Source organism: Propithecus coquereli, unplaced genomic scaffold (genome assembly GCF_000956105.1).
Source record: "Propithecus coquereli isolate 6110/MARCELLA unplaced genomic scaffold, Pcoq_1.0 Scaffold121, whole genome shotgun sequence".
NCBI lineage: Eukaryota > Metazoa > Chordata > Mammalia > Primates > Indriidae > Propithecus > Propithecus coquereli.
Window position 1 is genome coordinate 1,534,854 of NW_012136192.1, and position 27,879 is coordinate 1,562,732.

The 27,879-nt window shown below is 42.6% G+C and overlaps 1 protein-coding gene across 3 annotated transcripts; it reads right to left on the reverse strand.

The window, feature by feature from the left end:
- PCTP (phosphatidylcholine transfer protein) lies at positions 1–23,734 on the reverse strand. Of its 3 annotated transcripts, none has more exons than XM_012665681.1 (6): positions 23,512–23,734; positions 9,201–9,318; positions 6,503–6,582; positions 3,352–3,523; positions 2,392–2,459; positions 1–1,276 (listed from the first exon to the last, which is right to left on the reverse strand). In XM_012665681.1, the coding sequence occupies exons 1-6, from the start codon at positions 23,650–23,652 to the stop codon at positions 1,211–1,213; spliced, it is 645 nt and encodes a 214-aa protein (XP_012521135.1). In that variant the 5' UTR covers positions 23,653–23,734; the 3' UTR covers positions 1–1,210. The 3 variants fall into 3 exon arrangements, with proteins under 3 accessions (XP_012521135.1, XP_012521138.1, XP_012521136.1); XM_012665684.1 differs by having other exon boundaries at positions 9,201–9,315; positions 23,655–23,682; XM_012665682.1 differs by having other exon boundaries at positions 23,274–23,651.
- Between the last annotated feature and the right edge of the window lie 4,145 nt (positions 23,735–27,879).

Below are 27,879 nucleotides of genomic sequence, written 5' to 3' on the forward strand. Positions count from 1 at the left end.
TAAAAGTCACTCTATTATATTTATTCAATATAGAATATACTTTTTTTTCCAGAAAGAAAACACAGTCTCAAGTATCCCATTTTAATAAATCCTATCCTCTGCCTTTATATCCTGAATTTCTATGTTCATTCATCAACGTTCAGTACCATTACACACAGTGATTAAAATTTTTCCCTGAGAGCATCAAGGCTATGCCTTTGGCTAAAGGGTATCATATCCTACCAAAATTCAGGAGAAAACATAGGAAACTGAAAGTTCTTTTGGTGGTGGAAAAGCCAGACAAGTTGGGTAGAATTCCTGAGAAAAAGGTGCAGAATCAACCAAGCCACTAGTTAAATTTTACCTAGCTGTGAACTATTATCCCTTCTATATCTCCAAACATTCTAGAAGGGAAATTCATCTTATTGCATAGAAGGACACTTTATCACAATGCTATGCACAAAGCATTTTTGCTTTTGCTAGCTGCCAGAGCCATCCCAATGCCTCAGTTTCCAGTAAAATGCAGTGCTAAAGAGGTTTGGGCAGCTTTTCCCCAGTGACATATGGAAAAGAGAAAAAACCAGATATAGGCGATGAGGAAAAAAATGGTTATCACATTATGTGCTCACTCAGGCTCACGATGCTTCTGCAAATAGTTTGAGAGAGCTACTGATCTGCAAGTAGGGAAGAGGAAAGACGGACTAGATCATCAACTCAAATCTCAGCCTCATCAACTCAACAAAGCATCAGACAAATGGTCGCTGGCACGTGTCTTCCAGTTTGGGTGCACTTAAAGTCAACACTGAATGGAATGTCACTTCCAGCAGCCCCTCCTGGGCTGGAAGAAATCACATTCTGAGAAGGAGCCAGCTTGGCGGGAACAGGTCACTCTTATGTTTTGTTGTCCGGCCCTCCACCCACCCATCCCCCTAAAGTGGCACAATGGAATGATTGTGTTCCCTTACTGAAGACTTCCCTTCTTAAAAATAAACAAGTGAAGGTTTCCCTAATCTGCCCTGTACTCAATCGTGGAAGAAGCAGCCAGCCCCAGGGTGGGGAGAGTGAGAAAGGAAGCAGGCGAGTGAGCCCGGCGTCAGGCGAACGTGCTTAGGAGCGACGCACTGGAGCGTGCAGGCCTCTGAAGACGGAAGGAGAGGAAGGCTGGGCATCGCTGGGTGGTGGCACTTCCAGAGACATCGCCCCATGGATGCAGCGTTACCAATTCTTTTCCTTAGGTTTTCTTGGGGTAGTTCTGACAGGCTTTCGCCATGTCTTTCAAGAAGTTAGGAACTCCACTCTGCAAAGGAAAAGAGATTGTCATTTCCACGTCCTGGTAGGGATCACTCCATCTGCAAAAGGTAAACGCAGATGGCTTTGGGGATAATAAAAGAGGATAGGGTCCCTGGCGAGATTTCAACAGAACGTTGGCACAGAGAATAACAAAAGATAAGACCCAGAGCACAGATAAGATGGGACGACAGACACTGCCTTACAGTTTAGCTTTTGCTAACAAAAAGTGAAGACATTTCCGAGACACCGTTTCTTGAAAAGAAAAAGAAAATGCAGGAAATGGGATTGGACTGGGTTGTTAGATTCTTCCAAAGAAATGAGAAAAAGGATTTGCTTTACAGAATTAGAATAAGGACTGGGTGTCAAGGGTGAGAAGGATTATTATTCAGTTAATGTTGAGCATTGTGCAAGACTTTTCCCAAACACTGTCTTATTGGCTCCTCCTCTGTGGGGTAGGTGATATCCATCTCCATTTTTGAAAAGGAAGAAATGCACGGCTTCCCTAAATAAAACAAGACAGTCAGCAGCAGAGCCAGGATTCAAAATTACATCTGACTCCAAAGCCTAGTGCTTTTTCACTCTCCCGAGGAATCTGTTGGGCCCTCTGGTAAGCAGGACATGTACAGAGCTGGCTGATGCTTCCCACGATGCCAGGCACCTAGAGCAGTCTCTAGGGACCCAGCCGCTCCCTCCCCTTACAGAAAAAGTAAGCAACAATGATGAGCCTGGGGGCTTCCCTCAGGCCTGGACACGTCTGGTTGTCTCCAAGCCAGGTCAGTCTGTCTCACTCATCCACTAGCAGAAGGGTACAGGGTCCGGAGGCCCTATTGTTCCTCCCAGGAATAGACTATTGTCTGGAGGTTCCAGAGACTGATTCAGGCGGGGTCTCGGGGCACCGGGAGGGAGACGCTGGCATTCCAAGCTGACCATTCTTTGTCTTTTGTCCCAGCCACTGTCTTGGGTGTTGGCAATCCCAGACCTAACTGGAGTCACTCAACCAAGCTCTTCATAAAAGAGCCTCATTACTCCTGAGACAATGTGTCTCTTCAGCCTGACAGCCCCGCGAGCTAAGTCAACATCTGTCAAACACGCTTCCCCCCCTCATGCCTCCTGGGATCTCACCTGGGCAACCAAGTTAACGATCCAAGTCGGAATTTGGCCACCTGGGTTATCGAAGTAATGCATGAAAACTAGAGGGAGAGAAAAAGGACAATTCAAAATGAGGAAAAACACTGGGAAAATATAGCAATAAAACCATGCAAACTTTATATCTTCATAGGCAGGCTCAGAAAGTACAGAAGGAAGCCGTATAGAATTCAAATGGACTTTTCTCCACTGACTTGCCTTATAATAGCATATTTATATATACGCATTTTTGAAAAACAGCCACAGTCATACTTTGCTACTATTTATTAAACACCTGGATACACTTGGATATAGTCTCTCATTTAATTATCCCAGCAACCCTAAGGAACTGGTAAAACTAACCCCATTTTATAAATGATGAAATGGAGACTCAGAAAAGTTAGCTGACATATCCAAGGTAACCAATCTAACTATGGTTCTGATTTTGCCTATGACATAAGGACATACTCATTCCAGTACAGCAGGTGGTCTCATGCTTCACTGTTTGTCCTCAGCTTCCCTCCCTGGGGGCTGGAACTCAAGCTGGGCAGGTTCACAGTCTCTGGGTTCGTGTTAAGCAGGTGCTGCATTTTCCAAGACAGACCCGCCAGTCCTCTTACCCACGCCCAGGCCTAGTACATACATCCACAGAACCAGCCAGGAACGGATTTCTAAATCTGCTGGTTTACTTTTAATGTTCTGATTTCAGCTGGACAATGCAAAAATCAGGAAAGAATGGATCAGGTCAGATTTCAACATCCACTTCAGGCTGCAGCCAAGTCTGTGGGGGTGGATCAAGTCTCTCCCCAGGTGTTGATCCCTGGTCTGTTTTGCACCTGTCCCCATTTTCTGACACCCCCGCCATGGATAAGCTTCGTGCACCTGACATCCCCTCCGTCAGCAAGGCCTTCTCGAGGGGAGCCTGGCTGGTGTGCCAGCATGTACCCCAGGCTTTACCTTTGCTCCCCTTCTTGCCATCACTCTCAATCGCCAGGCTCTGCTTGTACTGCTTCACCCGGACCACACCCCGCCTCTCACGAAGCTGAGGCACTGAGGTGCTCTCCGCCAGGACCACGTAGATCTTCCGCCCGGCCACGTCCAGCTCTCGCAGCTGCCGGATGTAGATATACTGTATCGCCAGTCAAGGCGAACCATCAATGCCAGCATGTGAGATGACACAAGGAAAGCTCCACGACCTGGAGGCAAAGGGGGGTGGTTCTATGCCTCCCCCTTGCCCTGTGCTCCCTTATACTGCTGCTCCACTTACCTGCCCCGTCTGCCTACCTGTACTCCAAGACGGCACCTCACACCACCTACTATCCTCATTACCTACCTGTGAATGATTCCCTGATGCTTTTAATTACGTGAGGAAACCACTTTTCCTTTCTCCACGAAGGTACTGGGACATAGCAGTGGAAGAGTCACTTATCAGCTATGTGACTCTAGTAACTTATTCAACTTTTCTGAGACTCAGTTTCCCTATGTAGGAAAAAGGAGTAAGACTGCCCAGCAGGTAGGCTTGGTGGGGGCTTTAGGGAAAGACTAGGGCAGAATAAGCACTCAACAGACAATGGCATCACTGCTCTTTGTCCTGTCCTCACCCAGAGCTCTAACTACTGACCTCAACGCATACAAGATGGTCAAGCAGTGCTACAACTGGTGACCATAGGAAGACACGTGAATACCTGAATGGTAGGCATGTGTCCTCTCTGGGTTAACACTGGTTCACCAAGGATAACAAAGTCATTTCATTGCCATAAACCTTTACAGAACAACCTCTAGGTGTGTGGCACTATTCGAGGGAAAACAATTAAATCCTATGAAACAACAGAAGTCACTACTTACTGAGCCCTCATCACGTAACATCATGAGCTTTACATACAGCATCAATTTTGATCCTCCCAAAGATCCTGTGCGTTTGGTATAAGTATCCCCATCTTCCACATGACAAAAGTGAGGCTCAGAGAGGTAAGGAAACTTGTCCGAAATCCCACAGCCCAACTGCAGTCATGGAACCTGAGTATGAACTCAGATCTGGCTCTGAAACCTAGTTAGAATTTCATAGCTAGATGGCGCTCAAATGTTCAATGTGTTCAATATACTTTCATATAATAGAATTTTGGGTTTCACGCTAGAGGGAATTAAAAGCCTAAAACAATCAAAGAGTCGCTAAGTCCAAAACAATTATACCCACCGTATGACAGCAACCACCTCAGCCCTGTCCACCTCAATGTCTCGACACCCCTCACCAACGCCTGCCCCTCCCACCGGGCCGTCTATTGCCCCACGCTCTGACATACTGAGGAGTAAATTTATTAAATGTTTCAGGGAAGAAATGATGTTGTTTTGGCCCTGTCTTTCCTCTCTCCAAGCCTTTTAATGTTTCCTCACAGCAAATTTTGTCCTACTCTCTCACCCAGTTTACTCAGCTCATGTGATAGACATTGCCTGACATTCCATTGAAGGAAAATGACCTTGCTGTATTGATTAGAATTTGGCAGAGTGCCTTTGAAGGGTTGGCAGTTCCAGTGTGCCATACAGCCTGTGACTGGAGAACCATCAGTTCACAGAGGCCCAGAGAAGTGAAGGGCCTTTTCCAAGGTCACACAGCAAACCAGGGAATGTGTTTAGACTTCAAATCTGCTGGCTCAGCAGGGAAGTTCAGAACTTGGCTCAAATTCACACAATGATGGGTGGTAGAGGCAGGTTTGGGTCCCCGGTCCAGCTGTCTCCAGAGACTGTGATCTTGACCAGGGCATCAAAGCACCTCTCTGACCCCACCGTGACTCTGCTGGGTAGGCATTCTCAGGAGTAGACACTCGGGGCTCCTTGAAGGCCTATTCCCTTGGCTTTCCAATGTCACACAATCCTGTAAGTTTCTTAGTCTTTATATATGTATCTAGGTCTCCCCAGTAAGGGTTGTTGAATTCTTGAGAACAGAGAATAGTGCAGCAGAAAGGAACATTACTTTTGGAGCAAAACTCAGCATCACCTGACAACTTTCAGTTTCCTTAACTGCAAAATGGGGATGAGGATACCTACATTGCCTAGTTGTTGGCAGGATTAAAAAAAAAAAAAAAACACGTGAAATCTAAGGGGTCACATAATCAACAATTTGTTGAAATACAAACTATGTATACACAAACTAGCAGTACATAGATATTGTGCCAAGAAATAATTCACAATCTAGTTGGAGTCCAGGGCAGATGTGCACACACAGACACAAAAACACACAAACATACTCTCCCTCTCTTTCTAGAGAATAATTATTTAGGAACAACCAGACTTAAACAATGTCAGGGCTAGAAAAAGTTCCAGTGATCATCTAATTCAGTGGTTTCCAAACTTTTTTTTTTTTTTTTACTTCCCAGATCCTTTGCTAAAAGGATCATATATGGAAATTTACATATATATGAGTATGTAAAACACTCAGCTGCTATGATCTGAAGAGGACAGTGAAGGAATCAAAATCTCACCTATGAGTCATCCTACCACCATCCTGCCCACACAACAAATTTCTATCCTATACCCCCAGGCTGGTCCTAAAGAGGCTTCTGAGAACCTAGGAGCACCAGCCAAAACTCCCCACATTTCACCAACGAGGAAAGTGAGGGACAGAAGTTTACGCTCAGTGTTCAGAGCCAACAGTCAAGGAGGGATCGCTGCAGGGTCAACTGAGACAGGAGGGCGTGGAGAGAGCTGGGAGTGCAGGGCCCTGGGCTCTGATGCTTGCTCTGCCACCTGTAAGCCTCTGTCATCTCTCTGGATGGCCCCCTCCTCCTCTGCAGGCTGAGGGAGCTGTATTAAGCACTCTTTATAAAAAGTTCCTTTCAGGTCTCCAATTCTGTGGCCTGACAACCTCCGGGCCTAGGAAACTTCTTAGGAAAGTATGAGCTGCGCTCCAGTAACCACAATTACAGACGCTCCATGTGGTCAGGCCCAGAAGTCACACTCTGAGATCCCCACAAACCACACAAGAAGCAACGGCTTTAGCAGATGCTGCTGCAAGAATCAGAGACAGTGTTGTCTGCACCTGCATCGGGCAATGGCCGAGGGACACAGAAACGCTTAGCGGGCTGAGGAATGGTGTGCCTTGTGGAAAGGATACATCTCTGTTGGACATGGGAAAAGGGTACTTCACTTCCCAGTAGATCACAGTCTGTCCATTGTATTCTTGTTCGTAGAGTTCTAAAGGAGAACAAAAGAATTTAATGCACCTAGAAACTTCTTTGTCTTCAATTAATAAATAAGATGACCTTTAGGGTATGATAAACCACTAACTCATAAGTCATAGAATTCTAGAAAAAGTCAGGAGATTAATTACCACTGAAAGGTTGTTGCCCAGGGACAGAGTCTAGTGGATAAAAAACACAGCAAAAATAAAAGAGCCCAACAAAACTTGTTGGTTGTATAGTATAAACAAGATTCTTGTATAGAATGCAATGTGACAAAATCAGGCATCAGAAAATAGTCAGAGATTTTTAAATCAGGATAACCACTAGATGTCACTAGAGTACCAACAATTTTGCTTTTGAGACCTTTTCTTTTCCTTTAAGATTTCTTGACACATTACAGCCAACCTGGGACTGAGTCACCCAGTCTAGCACATTCAGGAGGAAAATGAAAGGTTCCACAGAGGACAATGTCCTTCCTAAATTGCTAGAAAGTGGTAGGACTCTGGCTGTTTCTTCCTTCCCTCCCATGTTTATTCACACTATACCATAGCCAGAATGACCAAATTTCCTTCACATTCATTCCATCTTGCTATTACGCGCAAACAGCAGCCAACTCTCAGAGGGAGACGGCAAAAGATTTTAATGACACGCACGCCCTCTGGCCCCAAGCTGTGCAGTAAGCCCCTTTCCAATCAGTTAGAGACTTCCTAACCCAAAGTCCCTTGAGGTGATGCTGAGGGAGGTTAATTTAGCTTTTGAAAGAAAATCTGTTAGAAGCAGACTGTGAATGAAGGAGTTTTCCAGCCCATTAGGGCCACAGGAGGCTGACAGCCCTTAAAGGCAGGGGAGGAGTGGACATCTGTTGCTTTCCCACGCTCAGCATTGCTCCCCCTTCTGTATCAACGTCTCAATTTTCCTTCAAGGCACCTTCCTTCCCCTACATCTTGACGATGTGGTTTAAGCAAGACTGAGTCTGCAGTAATTTCAGGGAAAATGAACAAGACACGGCCGTGGTGATGGTACATCTGGCCAGGTAGGTTCTTAGTTTGCCACTCTAGCAAGTCCAGGCTGAAAAGCAGTTTAGCAAAGGTTCTCAGATACTCACACAACATCCAGGAGGACCGGAGTGAGGTTTAGAACCTCAGGATTGTTCCAGCAAAGCCAAATTGTTGTTTCCGCTGGATCAGAACCCGGAGTGAAATGTTTGCTGGGTAGCAAACATCAGAGCTTCTGCAATTGTTTTCCCTAATGTCAGATGCCTTAGCCATCACGAAAAAATGGATTTTGCATGCTGCCTGCTTTCTCACGTTGCTCTCCAACGCGAAGCCATCCATGTGTCTTATTGGCAGAGTCTGCATCACACGACTGTACTACGGCTGCCAGGAAGACTGGGGCAGAGAGCGTCTGGCTGCTCCCCTGGACAGGTGAGTGGCACAACACCCCCTAAACAGGAAGGGCATCTGAAAACACTAAGTTCCCCAAGACCATGACAAACGTCCACAGGAAATGAGCACGTGCTACAGGCTGCGCTGACGAGAGCCAGTCCTGGCAGTGTGCCTGCCATCCCTAGGAAAGTGGGATTCTCTTTCCTCTGAGGTTATTTATACGGTTAGAATATGAGTCTGGGTTTTTCGACGGACATTTTTGCCATAACATAAGAATCTGCCTGGAAATTAGGTCAACGCAGAAGAAAAGAGTGTAGAGACAGAGAAAGAAACATCCCACAGAAATTATTTAAGTTCCCAAATTGCAGCTATCTAGAAGCCAGAAATCCCTGGACTTACCAATGCCAGGAACCAATAAACTGTCTTTTCTTTTCTGACACTGTCTTTAGTTAGGTTCTTGTAACTTGAAACCAAGAGTCCTGACTAAAGACTTTATGTGCCTCTGCCTAGTTCGGTAGTTCTATTCCACCGTGACTTAGTTGCCAGAGGCCACTCCCAGCTCTAAGTGGCAGGACGATGCCCCATTTGATGTCCCTCGTAACTCAGTATCCCTGACAGGGTGAAGTCTAAAACCTGTAGCTCAGGGGCCATGCTGGGCCCTTGAGGATGTGGACCCAACTGCTGCCCAGTTTTAGCACCAGTAGGAGAACTAGTACCAGCATTAGTAGTAGAACGTGGATAGGTTCCGCTACTCCAACCAACACGGCAACGCTACGCTGCTGGTGGTTTGCGAACATGCTGCTTTGCGCTTTCCTGCCCTGGCTCCTGCTGCTCCCTGGGTGTGGAATGCCCTTAACTACTCCTCCCCCGCCCTCACCTCCTCACATATAGGCATTCTTGTTGTTTAGAAAGCTTTGATTCAACTTCCAAAACAAAGCTTAAACACTGTACCTCCTCCAAGAAGCCTTCCACAACCACCTAGGTACACAGGATGATAACACAATTTAACAGTGACACCAAAGTAGTGCCAGGAGCAAACTGGAGAGAGGATCTAAGAGTATGCAAGGAGCAAGCCCTAGGAATAACAAAGGTTCGTTTCGGCCCCACGTTTAAAAGACTTTTGCGCACAGTTTAAAAGGAAGCACAATATAGTAGAAATTAAACTTATGTCTTTCTACTGGCTAGAATAAATAAGAATAAGTTCTACTTTCTAATGATTAAAAAAAAAAAAGTAGGCACCATTTACCTTCAACATACTCGTCCCACCGTTTTCTATAGTCTAGGTCCATATAGACATCTGCAAGTAGAGCTGGTGAGCATTCCTCCAGAACACCAAAGACTTTGTACTCATACAGTCCAGTCTTCTGTAGAAACAGAACAAATAGAAACAATCTATTGGTTCCCAAGTTAAGAAAAAGCTGGATTCACGGAAAGCAGCTGAGAAGGGGCTTCATACCACACCGAACACTGACGTTGGTCTTGGCGACACAATGGTGAAAAAGCAGACGCACCCCGGTTCTCATGGATCTGAAGTGCAGGCAGGCACTGGCGGTGGGGATAGCTAAAAGTGCCATCCAGGCAATTTAAAGAGGATATAAGAAGGGTTATGTGATAAATGGTGCTTAGTCGGGGGAGAATTATGTAATCAAGTTGTCAGGAAAGGCTTCTATGGAGGATAACATTTATCAGAACATCTCGCTCTAAATGTTAGAAGAAGCTGGCCATGGGAAGATGAGGAAAGCCCATTCCTGGTAGGAAGGTCCCCAGATTGATGGATTGGCATGCTTAACTCTCCATGGTCTGGAGAGTTCTGGATGAGAGACAGAGTGGTAGGAGCTGAGGTTATAGAGGTTGTGGGCGCTGCACCCCAAAGGACCTGTAAACCGGGGTAAGGGGTAAAGCTTTTATTCTCATTGCTATGGAAAACTAATGGATGGTTTTTTTGTTTTTTTTTTGAGACAGAGTTTCACTGTGTTGCCTGGGCTAGAGTGCCGTGGCGTCATCTTAGCTCACAGCAACCTCAAACTCCTGGGCTCAAGCAATCCTACTGCCTCAGACTCCCGAGTAGCTGGGACTACAGGCATGCGCCACCATGCCCAGCTAATTTTTTTCTATATATTTTTAGTTGTCCAATTAATTTCTTTCTATTTTTAGTAGAGACGGGGTCTCGCTTTTGCTCAGGCTGGTTTCGAACTCCTGAGCTCAAACAATCCGCCCGCTTCGGCCTCCCAGAGAGCTAGGATTACAGGAGTGAGCCACTGCACCCGGCCAATGGATGATTTTAAATAGGGGAATGACCAGATCTGATTAGGAATTCAGTTTAGGAATGCCCAGATCTGATTCACTTTTTTAAAAGATGATTCTTGCTGCTTGGTAGAAAATAGATCGTAAGCAAACAAGGGGACAGGTTAGAAGACCAGTGCAACAGTCCAGGTAAGAGACAACGGCAATCTGAACAGGGAGGTAACAACAGTGATGGGGAGAAGTCAGTGATTGAGGGATATATATATTGGAGGTAAAGTCAACAGGAATTGATGACATATTGACTGAGGGGGGAGGGAAAGCAGAAAATCAAGGATAACTCGTGGAACCTTTGCTGGAACAACCAGGTAGATGGGGCTCCATTTTCTAAGATAGAGAAAACTCAGAGAAGAAGTGATTTGTGGGCTATGGGGTCATCATTTTGGGTAAGCTGAGTCTGAGATACAAATTAGACACCCAAGTAGGGATGTCGTGTAGGCAGGCAGAATTCTGGGGAGAGGTTATATTTTAAATATCCATGTGCCATAATGAAACTGAATTCATTATTTTATCAATTCCAAGACACCGTTTCCTTAAACTGGTTCCTTTCTTCTCCTTAATGTAGTTACACCCCATAGTGACTTCCATCCTATTATATATCACAGAGAATTTTTCAACAACAGCTTCTTTTTGATTGTGTATAAAGGACCGAAAAGGGGAAGAAACATCTGCTTCAAATCCCATTAGTTCCTTTTGTTCAGAAAAAGACCTTTCTAGCTTCCAAAGTACAGGAGAGTTTCCTTGTTTCCATGGTAAGCCACATCCTTGTCTGTCAGGGTTCTAGAGTGGGCCCCACGACACATTTCACTCACTGCACCATGGCAACTTACAATTCCTGCCCCTCATCTTGCCAAAAGGCTGCTCTATTGTTAAGATCAAAGCAATGGTCTGTAGATTAATTTCAGTATGAAAGTAAACAAACAAATGAACAAAAATGAAGCTTTCAGATGAAATCTTGCTTCCGTGTGCTACGGCCATATTATTGGCTCATCATCATTCATCAGTGAAGCCATCTCCTTGAACACTCTGGCAGGGACTTATAAGTCAAGGAATAAACATGGTGAATCTTTCTAGAGATCCTGAAACTTTCAGGGCCTCCTGGCTCAGGTGGCATAACCCAGGGATAAACACATCCCAGTTGAGGAATCTCAGATGTATGTGCAAGTACCTGGCAGAGAAATGGACAGCAGAATTGAAATTGAATCCATCAGCCTCTTCCAGCTCTAAAAGCATGTGGCTTCATACCAAGAATTTCCAACCAGCAAATGACAAGCTGGCATATCTGAACCCCTCATGTGCCGTGCCATGGATGACCCAGGAGAGGGGCAGTCCTCAGAGTCTGATGATAGACAGCAGGAGAAACATCTCCCACCTCTCTTCCCCTGTCCTCACACACACTTAAGAGAACACAGCTAGGGTTTATACACCCACTCATTTACACCCCGCCACACACGTTTTCATCAACAAGCTTTGGAAGAGAGACACTTGGCAACTCTTTCGAGAATAATGAGGCCCCATTTTCTATACATATGGAGCAAAAGGGATACTTACGTGTCAAGATAACAACCTCCCCAATCTTACATGATTTAGCTTTGAATATCTGCACAAATTGTGACACTGTTTCCTTAAACTGATTTTCTTCTTCTCCTGAATGTAGTTACAACCCTTAGTGACTTCCATCCTATTATACATCACAGAAAGAAAAGAACAGAAAGTTCTCTAGGAAGAGAAAAATAGAATGACCATAATTTGCGTGAATAGGGAAGAATGAACTATTGTGGCAACTTCCTTTAAATACTCCCCTCATGGCAGAACTGAGAAATGCCAGAACTCCAGGGGAAAAAATGCTCAGTAACACTTTACCTCCCAAAAAATGTTCTTTTCAAGTGCTGAACGGCTCGGCCCAAATTTCTGCATCAAAGCATTTTCTCACCCATTATTTCTTTTTAAAAAGGATCTCAGCAAACATACTCATTTTTATTTTAGCTTTTAAAAAATAAAGTGAATATTTTATAATTATAAAAATAATTCATATTCATTATAGAAAAATTTGAAAATGCTAAAAAAATAAAGAAATATTCTTTATTTATGTAACCCCATAATTTGCAAATATCTACTGATAATGTTTGACCTACTTCCTTTAAGTAAATATAATAAATACTTCTATATGTTACAAAATGAGAATAATATAGTATAAACAGTTTGTACTCTTATTTTTAGCTTAATACTGATTATGTTGAGGCTATGGAGAATTCACACCTTAGCCATTCTCCTAAGATATTTGTTTCCAAATATGTCTATGAAAATAAATATTTCCACAGTAACCATGCTTGTATAGAATACTTGGTCCATAATTGTAATTTTTTTTTCATTAGGAAAGTTTCATTAGAGATGAATTTTAGGGTTAGTGCATTAACGTTTTAAAGCTCTTTATACTTTTTGAAAACTTTTCAGAAAATGTATAAGTGTGTACTCCCACCAGTAAGCAAAGGAGCATCACACCAGAATTCGGTACCATTGTTTATATAAACACTTTGATATGAAAAAGCATAATTCTTCATTTTATTTGGGCAAAGTGTGTGTTAGTGATGTGTAAGAGCTCTTTAAAATTAGAGATATAAATCTCTTACAATATTTCTTTTATTTTCCAAGCTTACTAACATTTGCATAAATGACTCCAAATAACTTTACTCAAGGGATTCTTGGCTTTTCTTGAAGCTCCTCCAGAAAACCACCTCTAACAGTGGCTCAATTTCTTCATCTAGACTAAAATATACTGGATACTTTTCAAATGCTCCATTTATAAGACATTTAGTTTTGTGCAATTCAAATAGTAAAATGATTATGTTGGGGATAGAGAATTAGTCAACATCATGTATAGAGTATAATTACCAGAAAAAACATAAGATTTGGTGTGGTTATACACCCCCTTACTTTTTTACTAAGAAAATCCCGGTGGCCATGTACACAGCTAGTAACTTTCCTGGTCTCCTATGCAGGTAGAGGTAGCCATGTGACTTCTCCCTGTTTTGAATGTGGACATGATGTTTGGAACTACAGCAACTATTCTGTGACCAAGAGGCAACAAACATGAGAAGGCAGAGTAGAAAGACTCAAAGAATTCCTGGCATCATTAATCAGCTACACCAATGACAGCAACTGTAGACCTCTTAACTATTTGTTAGGTGAAAAAGATATGCCTCTCTTTTTTCAAGTCATTGATTTTCCAGTTTTCTATTCCTTGCTGCTAAAAGCAATCCTAACTGACACAAGTGGTCCTCATCAACAATGTTGAATTTTACTTGAACCCTGAGATCCCGGAAAATGGTAAAGGTTAAAAAATCTTTGTGCAGCTTACTGCAAAGATCCACCAGCCTTTCCCATGTGATTTAGATAAGACTCACAGATGCGCCCCTTGTTTACCTATGACAAGGCCAGACATAGACTTTCCAAATTCCCTTTCTTTGCCTCAAATGATAAGCTGAGCTGCCTGTCCCCACTGATCAATGGGAACAAAGTGCTTGTTAACTGAAATGGTTGAACTTTTCTCCCTCCTCCAGGCCCCTGAACTCTGGCCCACCCTAAGACTGAGCCAGCAGACAGCCCCTCCTGGGAACAGGCTGGCCTCAGGGTACAATATTCTCTGATCTACTATCCAATCATCCCACCCTTCCATCCCACTCCCTGCATATGGTTCTTTCTAATGTTCTTTATAAAAGAAAAACTCTTTTGCCTAATTTTCAAGATGCTTGCAGATTTCATGGGCAAAGACTTTTCCTATTGCAATATTTCCTTCCCCCACTCCTCGAAATAATCCTTTTGAATAAAAGTCTCTTCATAACTAAGTCCAGATTTGTTCTTTTTATTATTTGACATTACTCTCAAGTAAAAAAGTAGCCTGACAGAATAGTGCTGATAAGACTTATGACTATAAGAAATATAATTATGTATAAATTCATTAAAACAGTACAGAAGTACATAAATGTTGCTAAAATGCATTGCCAAGAAGTAAGAGACAATGGACACCTTAATGGATATTAAATTGGGGTAGAACATTCGATTCTGCACAGAGACATATAAAATTCCACCTGCCATATTATAAAAAGTACTGCCTCCTTCCACTAAATAACTCTAAAAAAAATAGATATAAACTTGCTAGGATTCTTGACCCTGAGAAGAAATCAGGCACAGGCTTCTACTTGATTTTGCAGCTTGGAATATGTTTCCCTTGGTGATTTGTTAGCAGTCACTTTAACAGTGATGTATTTGTATCTGAAGGAGATTTTCTATCACTCTGACCTACTATAAATTCTTTCAGTAACACTAGGAACTGTCTAAGCACAGTCTGATTTCCAAATGGTTTTATATTCATTATCTCATCATGTAATAGTTAACATAGCCCTAAGATGTACATAGAGAGTTGGTGTTATCTCCATCTTTCTATGAGGAAATGAAGCTCAGAGAGGCTAACTTACTCACCGGAGTCTAACAGCTAGTAAGGGACAGACAGAAAGAGATTCCCCACAATGTCTCCTTATTTGGCTCCACTTCTCATGGTTTCTCCAAATCATTGTTCCAAACCACAAGCTAATGGTCAAAGTAAAGACCCGTCACATAGGATCTTAGAGCAGGAAGGGGCCTTAGATCACTTGTGTAAAAGACGTCAGGGACCTGCCAAGAGTCAGCATGTGATGCTGTTGGTGGAAAAGCCTGGATGGGAACCAGTTCTTTCTCTCAGCCCAGTGCTCCTGCTCCAGACCACCCAGGATGGACCTCCCAGAGATGCTCCCCTTCACCCCTAAGCCTAGTGTGTTTGCCCACAAGGCCTCCCAAGTATTTTTCAGATGCTGCTTCTAAAGGGTTCAGACAAAAACCAGGGGAAAGGCAGGGATGGAGGAAAGATGACTATTGTCACTGTCAACAGATGAGGCACTATGCCGAGTTTTCCCAGATCTAATTCCAAAGAGCTGTCTCATAAACCAGAAAAGGTAGCCAGAAAATTCAGCATGGTGGTTACAGTATAGACTTACAGTCATAGTCTGGGAGGGGTTAAGCTCTCCCACTTGCTAACCTGCAAATGGGGTCTAGTAAGAGTTTCTCCTTCATGGAATGATTATGGGGATTAAATTAGATAACCCATCTACAGTTCTAACATGTGGTGCACATAATAAGTACTTAGTAAATATTGGCTATCGTTTTCATTAATAAGGTAGGTATGATGATCTCCTTTTTCCAGATTAAAGAACTGAGGATTCAGAATTGTAAATAATGTGCATTTTTAGGAAAACCGGCACCTATGAAGTACTTGCTCTAAACCAGGCACTGTGCTTGCGATGAATACTTGCAATAATCCTGTGAAGGAAGCATCATCAGCTCCACATTGTAAATGGAGAGACAGAGGTGGGGGTAAAAGGGGGAGGTGGACAAATGACTAGGAAATTTGCTACTGACATCACTAATTTTTGAGATGTTGTTATTCTGGCTAACTTGTCTAAATGTCAAGCTGTTGTATTTCTTAGCAATGGTGATTCAAATGCATAAAAAAAAAAAGCTGTGCAATTTATTTTCAATTGTATTCACAGGGTTAAAGTACTTCGAGAAATATTATCATCGACAGTACACTTCTTTGTCCAAAGCAGAATAAATTCGGAAAGAGCTGATGTGCATTTACATATGAGAAAAGTCATGTTTGCAATTGACATTTGCAATCCCTACACAGGAGTAATCTCCTGTAGTTGCCACCTCCACCCCCCTACCAGACCTCATTCCCTTTGATTTATGGTGTTTATCTGCATTTACATCCCTAACTATAAGGCAGGTTTGCTGAATCCCAAGTCTCAAATCTTGGGAATGCACCCTTGAGCGTGCACTGTGTTTTCTTTGCCTCTCACAGAAGAGCTCATGTCTACTTCTCAGGGGGACAGGAAGCCTCCCCAATCTATGTCTGCCAACTCCAGCCACTCAGCAGCAAGTAATAGATTCAGATGTTATGAAAAGTGAGCATTTTTCACCAATGTAAAACAATTCTAATGGCAGAAGTCAAAGCTGCAGCTGCAACCGGGAAAGATGTATCAAGACTGTATAAAGAAAGACAGTTGACTAAATTTGATTTAATATTTGAGATATAAGAAAATTGGATGCGTTTAATCCCTAAGGACTGTAGATAGCTAGGAAAATCAATGATAGCTAACACTTACTGAGTATTTACTGAATACCAGGCACTGAACTGAGTGCTTTACACAGATTATTTCACTTAATCCACATAAGGATAATATGAGGTTTGGATCATCAGTAAACCCATTATTCAGGCAAGGAAACTGAGGCTTAAAGATATGCTGAGAAATGTCCAGAAAAGGCAAATTTATAGAGACAAGGACCTCCATTCGGCGTTGCCCCTGGTTCACCCCAGCTGTTAGCATGGTATTATGTTCAAGGATCCAGAATGTCTAAACCCTTCCCTGCAAGTCACCCCTCCTCTCAAAGGGGTTCCCAAGGCTGAATGAAAAACCAGAGTTTCACTTTATTAATAGCCACCTCCTGTAATCGCCATGCAGGGACCTGGTGATGGACAGGATGAGAGCATGAAGCATGGCTTCTGCCTGGAGACAGAAAGGGCACCCTGTTCTCCCCTCTCCCCTCCTCCCACCAAACCTAAACTTTGGAGCAGCGTTCTCCTATCGCCTCACATCCACGGCTCGTCCTGAGAGGGAAGTGAGCAAAGGGGGAACCGAGGCTCTAGCATATCTACCCAGTTGCATGCTCAGGGGAGATGGAAAAGAAGAGGGTGCTGACCTCAGGCCACGGCGGGAAGTAGGAAATGCCACACGTGGGTGCCCTCCAGCTTGAGATATGGTGGCCCTGCCCACTAGGAAGACAGAGCTCAATATGTGACCCGATTCAATAATGGTCCTATCAATCATGCTGGTAACCAGAAGGGTGGGAGAAAGGGGCAGAACAGTTCTATAACCACGAAGTGAGAGAAGCTCATGATGCAAATTGCATTACGATCCCACCTGGGGGAAACAGCAGTGGCATCTTCTCATCTTTAGAGGGAACTCTGTTCTGCGAGTTGAATCTGTGCTTCTCTCTAAAGGCCAGACGTCTCTCAGCCCAGGCTGACCAAATGCAGAGTTTTCTCAGCGAAGCCAGGCTCTGCATATTTTAGTAGGTCAACAGCGCAGGGAAGAATGGTCCCTGGGAAAGTACTGTCTGCTCCTCTCCAAACTCTTTGATTAGAAAACCTATTCAAGGACAAAAACGCTGTTTAGACAGTCCCTTCTTACCGTGCCAGGCATTTAGATTTAAAAACTTAGTAAGTCAAGCCATCAGCCAGAGCTTTTCAGTCGAACACTTATTTTGTTTAAATCGAAGCTGTGAAGCTCTGTGTGCGGTTTCACACTGTCGGGGGGCATGGCGCGGTGGCCTGGCATGGTAAGGCAGCCCAAAGCTCCTGCAAGGCCTGACTGCAGATCACTGGAAAAGCTTTTCTAAGTGACCCTACGGGGACTTCTCAGCACTGCTCAAGGGACCACATTTACTCCCAAGTGGCCACTAATTTAAAAATCAGGGAGAGTGAGTCTTCAAACGGACGTTGCTTTTGTCTTAGGATAGTCCTTTATCTCACTTTCAGTTTCCATTGTGTCATCTCTAGGGGACTCTCCTGCCTCTGGCTTTAGCTGGCAATATCAGGACCCCCTGAACATCATGCTACATGCTCCCTTTGTACCAGTGGTTCTCAAAGTAAGGTCCCTGGATTAATAGCTTTGGCATCACTCAGCAACTGGTTAGAAATAGAATGCAAAAAAGGAAAAAAGGAAAAGGAAAAAATATATATATATATAAACATACGTATCTATATATTCTAATGCACACTCAATGTACACTCAAGTTTGAGAACCATTCTGCCAGGTATCATTTCTTTCAATTCTCTCAATAACCCTGAAAGGTAAGTATCATCCTTGTTTTGCAAGTAAGGAAGCTGAGATTTCTAGATGAGAAGGTACCTGGCTGACATCACCTGGCTTGTAAGTGGGCCTGGCCCCAGCCAGGCTCTCACCTCAGCCCCCGTCAGGCCTGTCCACCTTCTGGCTCTGCCCAGAAAACAAGGCAAGCTCAGCCTGGCTCAGGGATTAGTGCTCAGTTTCTCTACTTCAGTGACTTAAAATCCAGCATGCTCACAAGAATCTCCTGGGGAGCTTTAACTTAAAAAAAAAAAAAAAAAGGCATTTTATTATGAAGAATTTCAAACATACACAGAAGTAGAGAGAATAGAATAATCCACCCCGATGTGAAGGGGGAACTTTTCAAAAGGACCACCCAAGCCCTACCCCAGACCAATTCAATCTGAATCTGTAGCGCTTGGTGTTGCCTTTAAAGCTCCCACGTAATTGTAATGGGCTTGAGCTTTGAGAAACACTCACTGGTACCTTTCTCCTCTGGACATTTGAATGTCTGGAATAATCTCTCACTTCACTTGTATCTCCAGCCAAATGTTAGCCCCTCCACGGGGCTTCCCATACTCCCTTATCTAAAACCAATCACTGCAGCTACCCCTGCCATGCCATTTCCTTATTCCTTTGTCTGCCCACTTTATCTTCTCCATAGCATCCTTCCCCTAGCATTTCATTATGTACTATGGGCTTTTTCCCATCAGTGAATATGACTCTTGTTCAAAAGCTCATTCCCTGCAACCGCAGCTCCTCCTCTTTGGTGACCACTTATTCCTGGTATCTGTGAAGGCAGAAGCAGGTGGGAGGAAGTTGATGACTATCTAATGAATGAACAAATGAATGACAGTAGAGCTGAGATTTTAACCCAGGCCTACCTAACTCCAAAATCCATGTTCTTCCCATGATACCACATGGCAGCCCTTGACTAGTTTTGTTTAGCCTCCAGCAAGAAAATATAGTTCTTGCTATGAACTGTATACTGCCAAACTGTATATCTGGCACTGAGTTTATCAAAGTAGACCGTTTGTGTTAGTCACTAGTTGTAATGTCTTACGTGTGGCTCACTTAACAAATCTGGGTCTTATTTCTATCTGTAAAATAAGCAAATAAGCCCATGTCTGCCTATCTTCCAGATTTGGTTAGAGAGATAAATGAAAACTTACATGAGATGGCATTTTGTCATTTGCAGCATCCTGAGAAGTTATCATTACAACATGAGGAGGAAAAGGAGAAGGTTAAGAGGAAGGAAACAGAGTAGGCAAAGAAAGAAGAAAAAAGAAGGGAAAGGAAAAGATGATGGTGTTGGACAGAATGGTTTAGAAGAATTTTCTAAGTCCAAAATTTTGTGATTTAATAGAAAAAAATATATAGAGATCAAAATGTTGTACATCAAAACTGTCCATTTGTCCAAGAACAGGATTCAGAATCATTTGTGTCTACCAAAAGAAGGCCACAATTTAATTTTTTATGTTAATGTATAATTTATTTATTACATTGAAAACTCTTTCAAGTGCCTCGTGCTTGTCTTTTCAAAGCACATACTGGTAACTTTGTTACAGCATCATTTAGATCATGATCACAATTTTGTTTTTCCCCCATCTTTGTTTCCAGACTTGTTAAATAAAGAGCCCCAAGGAGCTGCCTGGCTTTGGCCTCAGGTGAGCCACCTCTGACACTGAGTGTAGGAGGCAAAGCGAGGGGTTCATCAACACCCATCTCGGTACACACAGCAGCAAGCATGCTGAGCAAGATCACATCCTTAAAGGCCCATCAGTCCAACCAACGCTCGTAACTGCATAACGAAGCCACGAGAATCTTCAGGGGAGCAACCCTATCTTAGATGCATAGCATTGCATCTGACTCATTGCAGCCCTCCATAAGGGTTGAATGAATTATATAAACAAATGGTCTTCTGTCTCTGCACAGGTCCCGAGGGCCCTGCCCCATACCCTGGAAGAAGGAATGCTGCACGGAGAGGCCGGAAGAATCTGAACAGACAGGCCTTGGCGGGTTTCCCCAATCGCTCTATTAGTATGAGAGCATATCCTTTTTTCCTCCATCACATTTCAACATGGTTCCCATGCTTCAATCATGCCTATCCAATGAAGTCTCCACAAAAGGCCCAAGAGGACAGGGTTCAGAGAGCTTCCGGATAGCTGAACATCTGGAGGTTCCTGGAGGGGGCCATACCCAGGGAGGGCATGAAATCCCTGAGTCCCTTCCCCCATGCCTCACCACAGGCACCCCTTCAACTGTATCCTTTGTAATATCCTTTACAATAAACCGGTAAATGTAAGTAAGGGTTTCCTTGAGCTCTGGGAGCTGCTCTAGCAAATGAATCAAACCCAAGGAGGTGGTTCGTCTTGGGATTCCTGATGTACAGCCAGTCAGAAGCACAGGCAAAACAACCTGGGGCTTTCAATCGCCACTGGAAGTGATGGGGGCAATCTTCTGGGATCGATCCCTCAACCTGGGGCATCTGACACTATCTCTAAGTGGGTACAGTGAAAATTGAATTGGAGGACACCCAGTAGGTGTCTGCTGCAGAACTGATTGCTTGCTTGGTATATGAGGAGAAACCACCACACCTTTGGTCACAGAAGTCTTCTGTGTTGATCGTTGTTGGTGACGGTGAGAGAATTAAAAACACAACAGCAACAACAAAAACACAGTTTGAGTTTTTTCTCCAACACAGCACTGTACCTCCAATAACGAGGAACTTACCCCTCCTAAGATGTAACAGCAGCATGATTGAAGCATGGCAGCCATGTTGAAACGAGATGGGACATTTCACATTTGGGAAGTTTTATAGAAAAAGAGTGTGTGGCATAGGGGAAAGAGTTCGGGCTTTGTACACCCACTTCAGTCTAATCCCTGTTTCATTGCTTCTTAGCCATGTGCCTTGGATGTGCAATTTACCATCCCTGGACCTCAATTTCCTCATCTGTATAAAGGGATGATGCCACAGGTCCATGAAGGAGGTAGAGCGGTCTGGGTTGGCTGGATTAGAGGTGAGGTGTATGGACAAGTCACGGGAGATAAGGATGGAAATGTGAGTTGAGACCAAACTGGTTCAGTGTACCCACCAGGTAGCATTTGCCTTCTGTTCAGAGAGGCAATGCAAGAGCATGTTTAAGGCACAGGTCTGGAGCCAGACAGCTGGGCTGTGATGCTACTTCAAATCTTAAGCAACCAACTTAACCTTTGCATGCATCCATTTCCACACAGGTAAAAAGGTGATAATTAATCATAGTACCTTATCATAGGGTTGATGCAAAGACTGAGTAAATCAATTCCTGCAAAGCACTTAGTGCCTGGATTATAAGAAAGCATGTAATAAGTATTAGCTATTACAATGATTGTTATTACTAATTCTGCAATCAGTAGTGCCACTGAAAGGGTAGTGATAAGATCACGGCCTCTCTTTCAGATACTTGATTGGGCTGTGATGGTAGGACAGAGGGGAGCAGAAAGGTACAAGGCCTTCAGGAAACGAGTCAAGAAGGCTCTGCAATTCTAGATGAGATGTGCTGGGCACCCAACGTGGCCAAGGAAAGATAAGGAAGGAAATGGGCCAGAGGCCAGATATGTCTGAGTGGACGAATCAATAAAGCTTGGCCAATGCCTTGATGTGGCTGGTAAGGAAAATGGGATAGTCAGAGAGAAGATAAAAGGATTTTGCCTGAAAATATATCCATTTCCAAACCAAGGTACCTGTTAAAGTTACAGGCACCAGGTCTAGACTACAAGCTTCTTGGTCATCTTGTTATACTCAATGGTCCTGGTATATGGCAGGCATTCAGGGTTTGCTGAGTGAGTAATTGCCACCAAAATATAACAACTTGATGCAGAAAAAAGTAAATATGGCAGTTCCAACATCTGTTCTGTTCTGGATTATAATAAAAGGGCTTGCCCTACTAATTTGTAAATATTCAAAGTAGTATATTCCACAGTCCCAGTAACTGGGAGAGGGGTGGACTATCTCCAAAACAAATATGTATGTATTTAGAGAGGAAATTACTTCATAATACCAATAGTCTCCATTTATTTAGGGTAGGGTTTCTAAACCTTGGCAATATTGTAATTTGGGACAGGATAACTCTTCCTAGCAAAGGGCCTGTCCTGTGCTTTGCAGAGTTATATACAGCTTTCTCAGATTTTCACACACATCCGAAAAATTTGATTTGAACCTCCTAATAACCCTGTGAGGAGGCAGGACAGAGTTTTCATTCCTGTTTTACAGATGAGCAAATTCTAACTATTGTGAATGTTTCTTTTCTGTTTTAAAATATAGAGATACTATATTTGATATAAACTAAAATGCAGGTGCTTCAAAAATCAACCGCACGTTTAACATTCACAAGATCATGAACCCTCCAACCCCCCCACTGCCCTTAACTTCGCTGGGCCTGTTTGGAGAATGGTTTCACCCCTCCAAGCCTGTTTCTTCTATCTATGAAGCCTGGGGTTGAACCAGGTGAGCATCAGGGCTCCTTACAGCTCTAACATTTTAATACTCTGGTCCAATGCCAAAAAACTTTGATTTCACCCAAACTACCTGCGGGTGACTTTTAACCTACTTGCCAGGCTGCCACTATTATACAATGCAAATGACTATGAGCTTTGTATGAGAGGTCTCAGGGGCAATGCCTTCCACTTGGATGGCTACGTGGTGCCAAACGCCTCCAGTAAGGTCCTGAGAATTGCTTAATAACCAACTCTATTTCTCCTACATTTTTGATCTTTTTGCCTGAAGCTTCAGACTCAAGCTGTCAAGTACAACTTAGGAGAAAGAGGCAGCCGCCAAAAGAAGCAAGTCACTAAAATAATAGGTCCCTTCTCGACACCCCCCCACACTCGTTATCCTGCATCTCCAGTCCCGGAAAAGTCCTGTTTCTTTCCCACTATATCCAAGCCTTAGGACACCGCCCCTCCCCCAGCCCCAGGCACCCCTGGAGCCCATTAGGGAGAGGGGATCCTTGTCCCTTACATGGGCCTAGGAATCAGCCGACCCACGTTTTAACTCTGTCGTTAACTTCTAAGAAACTACTTCCCCACTCGTGACCGACCTTAAGCTGAACTCGGATGACCTTCCAACTCCCCTGGGTCTGCACAGAGGCAAAGTCACTCGGAGGCACCGCCCCTGAGCTCGCTCCGGAGCCAGCGCCTGAGGCCCAGGCGGAGCTCCTCCCTGCGCTCCAGAAGACCCGCCCCAGTCCCTTCCGCCGCGGCGGCCCCGCACGCCCCGCGGGAAGGTGGCTCTGGCGCGCTCCTGCCCCCGCCGTCCTCCAGCGCGCGGGCCGCTACCTGGTCCAGCAGCCGGTAGATGCTGATGCCCAGGGTCTCCACCAGCAGCTGCCAGTCGGCCCCGGCCAGCGCGGGCTGCTGGAGTTCCGCGCAGGCCTCCCGGAACTGCTCCTCCGAGAAGCCGCCCCCCGCCAGCTCCATACCTCCGCAGCCCAGGTTCCTCCGCCTGGAGTGCCGGCCGCGGGCCCGCTCGTGTGCGCCCCGGGGCGGGGCGACAGGGCGGCCACAGTGTGATTGGCAGGAAACTGAGGACAAGGCGGGACTTCGGCAGGAGGCGGGGCCTATAGGGAGGCGGGGACCTGGAGGGGCGGGCCTAGAAGAGTGGGCGGGGCCGAGAATGAAAATGAGGTAAAAGGAGAAAAATTGGACTTGATCTGGGGAAGGAAGGAGAAGCTAGAGAAATGAGGAGATTCTAGAGGGAAGGAGAAAGGAAAAGGAAGGAAGACACTGATGTCACCTCAGAAACACCTCCTCAGTATCCCATGCCATACTCCTCCCCACCCACATAATCTACAAACCTGCTTGGATGTCTCTTCCTTACCTTTCGGAAGAAGGTAGAGAACATCTCTCGGGTAGATTTGGGGAGGAGAGGAGGGCAGAGCAGACATGCTTGAAAATCCTAGGTTCAGATGCTAGAACTGTATTTCAATATAATTTCTCTTCTTTCCGTTATGCATTTTAAAACATTATTCTGAGAAGAGAGTCATTGGACTCATCAAAAGGCCAAATGAGTCCATGACAACAAAACGGTTAAGAAACCTAATCCATGTGGATCTACAAGATTGTTTACCACCTGGAGGGTAGACAATGATCTGAAAGGTATCATAATATCCACCTAGGATTTCTGCAGGTTGCATAATTTAGATCTTTGCACAACTCAAAGATCTTTTTATTCCTTTGAAGTCTCTTGGGTATTACTATATTTCCCACCATCAGACTGTACCTGGGTTTGAATAAAGGAGGCTATTTAAATATAAAAAAAGATGTTAACAGCCACATGGGTGCCAATAAACTCTGGAAACCTATGTTTCCTAATCTGTGAAATGATTCAAGAATAGTGCTACCAGTTAGAGTTGAGGAGGGTAATTGGACATAGAATAATTTTCACAGTGTCTATAAAAGTAAATGTTCAATAAAAATATCTGCTTGTTTTGCATTACTATGTTGAACTGTTTTTCTTTCTGTACTTGAAAGAAAGTTGATAGCAAATTCCACATTTATGCCAATTTCCAAGAAGGGAAACAATGGCATTTGGCAGGTTGCTTAAACACAGCAAAGATAAGTTGTTGCTTTCTTCAATTTATTGCTGGTTCTGTTTTGTTTTATAGCGGTGGAAGGAGGGATGTGAGATTTTCCTAGACTAAATGCACAGAAGATTAGAGGCATAGTTTCCCACTGCTTTTATAATGCCTTATAAGTTGTCTCTTCTTTGTAAAAACTACATTTATTGAAACTAAAATTCATTCCTTGAAAAATCAACTTCATAACAAACCATTGGTGCTATGAAGTATTTTCAAATATCTTCAAAGAATCCATTATAAAGATTCTATTCACCTGATCTCAAAATGTCACCCATAGATTACTTACCTACTTACAGACAGGAAATTACAACTTTACAGTGGAAAGATCTGGTGGTTGCCACCTTAACCAAGAGGTCAACAGTATCACAAATAGGGACAACTGACATTACAGCCTTCCTGAAGTGACACATTGAGAAGTTTACAATATCATCTAAACATTTTTGCCAAAATGTTTAACCTGTAATTAATCATAAGACATCAATCAGACAAATTCAAAAAGTGGAAAACTGCTCAAAATAACTAGCTTGAAATTTTTAAAAAGTCAATATGAAAGAAACTGTTCTGATTCAAGAGAAATAACAAGCACATGTGGTGCATAAATATTAATATTAATTGAATCATGAATTAGGGAAAAACCCATTAAAAGGCATTTCTGGGTTAATTGGGGATATTTGTATATACACCATCTTCAGGTAATATTATAGAATTATTGTTAATGTTTTAGGTATAAAAGCTGGTCTGATGGTTGAGTGGAAGAATGTTCTTATTGTTAGTAAATACGTGCTGAATTATTTAGGGTGAAATAGCCTGATACCTGCGACTTTCATTCAAATGATTCTGTTTTAAAAAGTGTGATTGATACATAGATAGAAAGAGAGGCAAAAGTGACAAAATATAAGCCACTGATTAATTTAGATAAAAGGTAGCCAGTTTTTGTTGCTCTATTCTTTCAACATTTCTGCATATTTGAAATTATTCAGAATAAAAATTTAGAAAAAAACCTAGCTATACTCGTTTATAGGTGACATAACTAAAACGTAGACAGAAATGTGAAGGTAAAAATATGGAAAATATACACAAGTAAACCCTAAACAGAAGAAAGCTGTTATGGCTCTGAAAACATCAGACAAAATAGACTTTTAAGTCAAGAAAAAAAATAGTAGAAGTTCACGAGTTAATGACAAAGGGACAACTCCTCATGAATTCTGAATGCTTACATCTGTATTCACTCATTTTACAACATAATCTCAAATATGCAAGGCAAAAATTGTCATCAGTACGAGAAGAAATCAGCAAATTCACAATCACCATGGAACATTTTAAGGTCCTTTTCTAGGAAATGAACCAATCAAGCGACCAAAAAATTGGTATAGATATGGATGACTTGAGTATATATAATAATTCATATGCTTGATTTAAAGGGCATATATAGAACCCCGTACCCAATAAATAGAACACACATATTAATTGGAAATCCTCATAACGCATTGCCACAAAGGATAACTTCAACAAATACCAAAGAATTGATAGCATTCTCTGATGACAATGTAAAAATAAGGAGCAAACAGTAATAGCCAATCCCTGTCCCCATATATTTGAAAATTAAAAAACAAAACAAATACACATTTATTCCAGTATCCTAGCCAGTAATTAATTCCTTGTATCAAATTCCTTTCTGCTTTGATATCTAGAGAGTTTTTATTTTCTGCACTGACCCCTGACTGATACTATATTCATGGTTTAAGATATTTAATATTTTAAAGACCATTTCTAGCAATTCAAACTATAAATACAATGAAATTTAAATGAAAATCCATAAAAGGTGTTCAAGGAATTTGACACACCAATTCTAAAATTCATAGAGAGGAGTTAAAGGACAGGCAGTTTGAAAAAGGGGAAAAGCAATTTTTAAAAGAAGGGGGAAAAAATAAAACCTACCCTATAAGATATTAGGATTTATCTTAAAGAAAATGGTATGCTATTGATCCAGGGCTAGGAAAAAAATAATAATAAAACAATGAAATAGATTTCTACCCAGAAATATGTCCATGCACATATTGAAACATAGCATGTAAAAAAAGATGGACAATTTAAAAAACGATGTTGAAACAATTGGTTATTCTTATAATGAGATTCCTATATCATATCATACACAAATGCAAATTCCAGATGTATAAAAAAACTATCTGTGTAAGGCAAAACATTGAAACTTTTATATGATAATATAGGAGTAAACCTTTAGAATCTGAGTTTTAAAAAAAGATTTCTTAAAGACATAAAACAGCACACATAATAAAAGATTAATTGTTACATTAAAAAGCAAGAGCTCCTGTTCAACAATACACCATAAATAAATTAAAGCCCAACACATAGATTGGTAAAAGACATTTGTTACATAGCCAACAGAGGATCAATATTGAAAATATACACAGAACTTTGAGAAATCAATAAGAAAAATCTAAATAATGCAATTGAAAATACGAACAGTGAAAAAACCCAAATGGCACACAAACAATGAAAAGTTGCTTAATTAGAGAAATGCAAAATAAATTATGCTATTTCATTTACATAAAATTGTCAAAAAATGTAAAAATCTGAAATTAGGTGTTAGTAAATTTTCAGGGAAATGAAAGCTCCAACATAAAACATTCCGGTTACAGTGTAAATAGTAGTTTGAAAAACAATTTGACGAGACCTGTTAAATTTGAGGATACACATGCTCTCTGACATGGCAGTTCCACTTCTGTGAGAACTGATGATACTGCATAAGGATGCATGTTGTTTTAGTGACAAAAAATTGGAAACAGCATAAATGTCCACCAATCAAAGAATAAACAAATAAATCGTGATATATTATTCCAGAGCTTTTGGGATTAAAAAAAATCTACTTACATATTATGGATAAATCTGGAAAACACTGTTGAAAGAAAAGAACAAGCTGCAGAAGGATATACACAGTAAGATACTTTGTAACGTTTGCGAACTACACATATGTCCTGAAGTTGCTAAAATGTGAATAAGAAGGATTCACTTTAACTTCAACAGTATCTGTTCTATTTTATTTTTA

Excerpts from the sequence above, each read along its gene's own strand:
- PCTP (XM_012665681.1), bottom strand. The coding sequence starts at position 23,652 with ATGGAGCTGGCGGGGGGCGGCTTCTCGGAGGAGCAGTTCCGGGAGGCC. Across the intron at positions 9,319-23,511 it reads TCTACCGGCTGCTGGACCAG|AAGACTGGACTGTATGAGTA; the intron begins GTAGCGGCCCGC and ends CTGTTTCTACAG. Across the intron at positions 6,583-9,200 it reads GTGGGACGAGTATGTTGAAG|AACTCTACGAACAAGAATAC; the intron begins GTAAATGGTGCC and ends GTTCTCCTTTAG.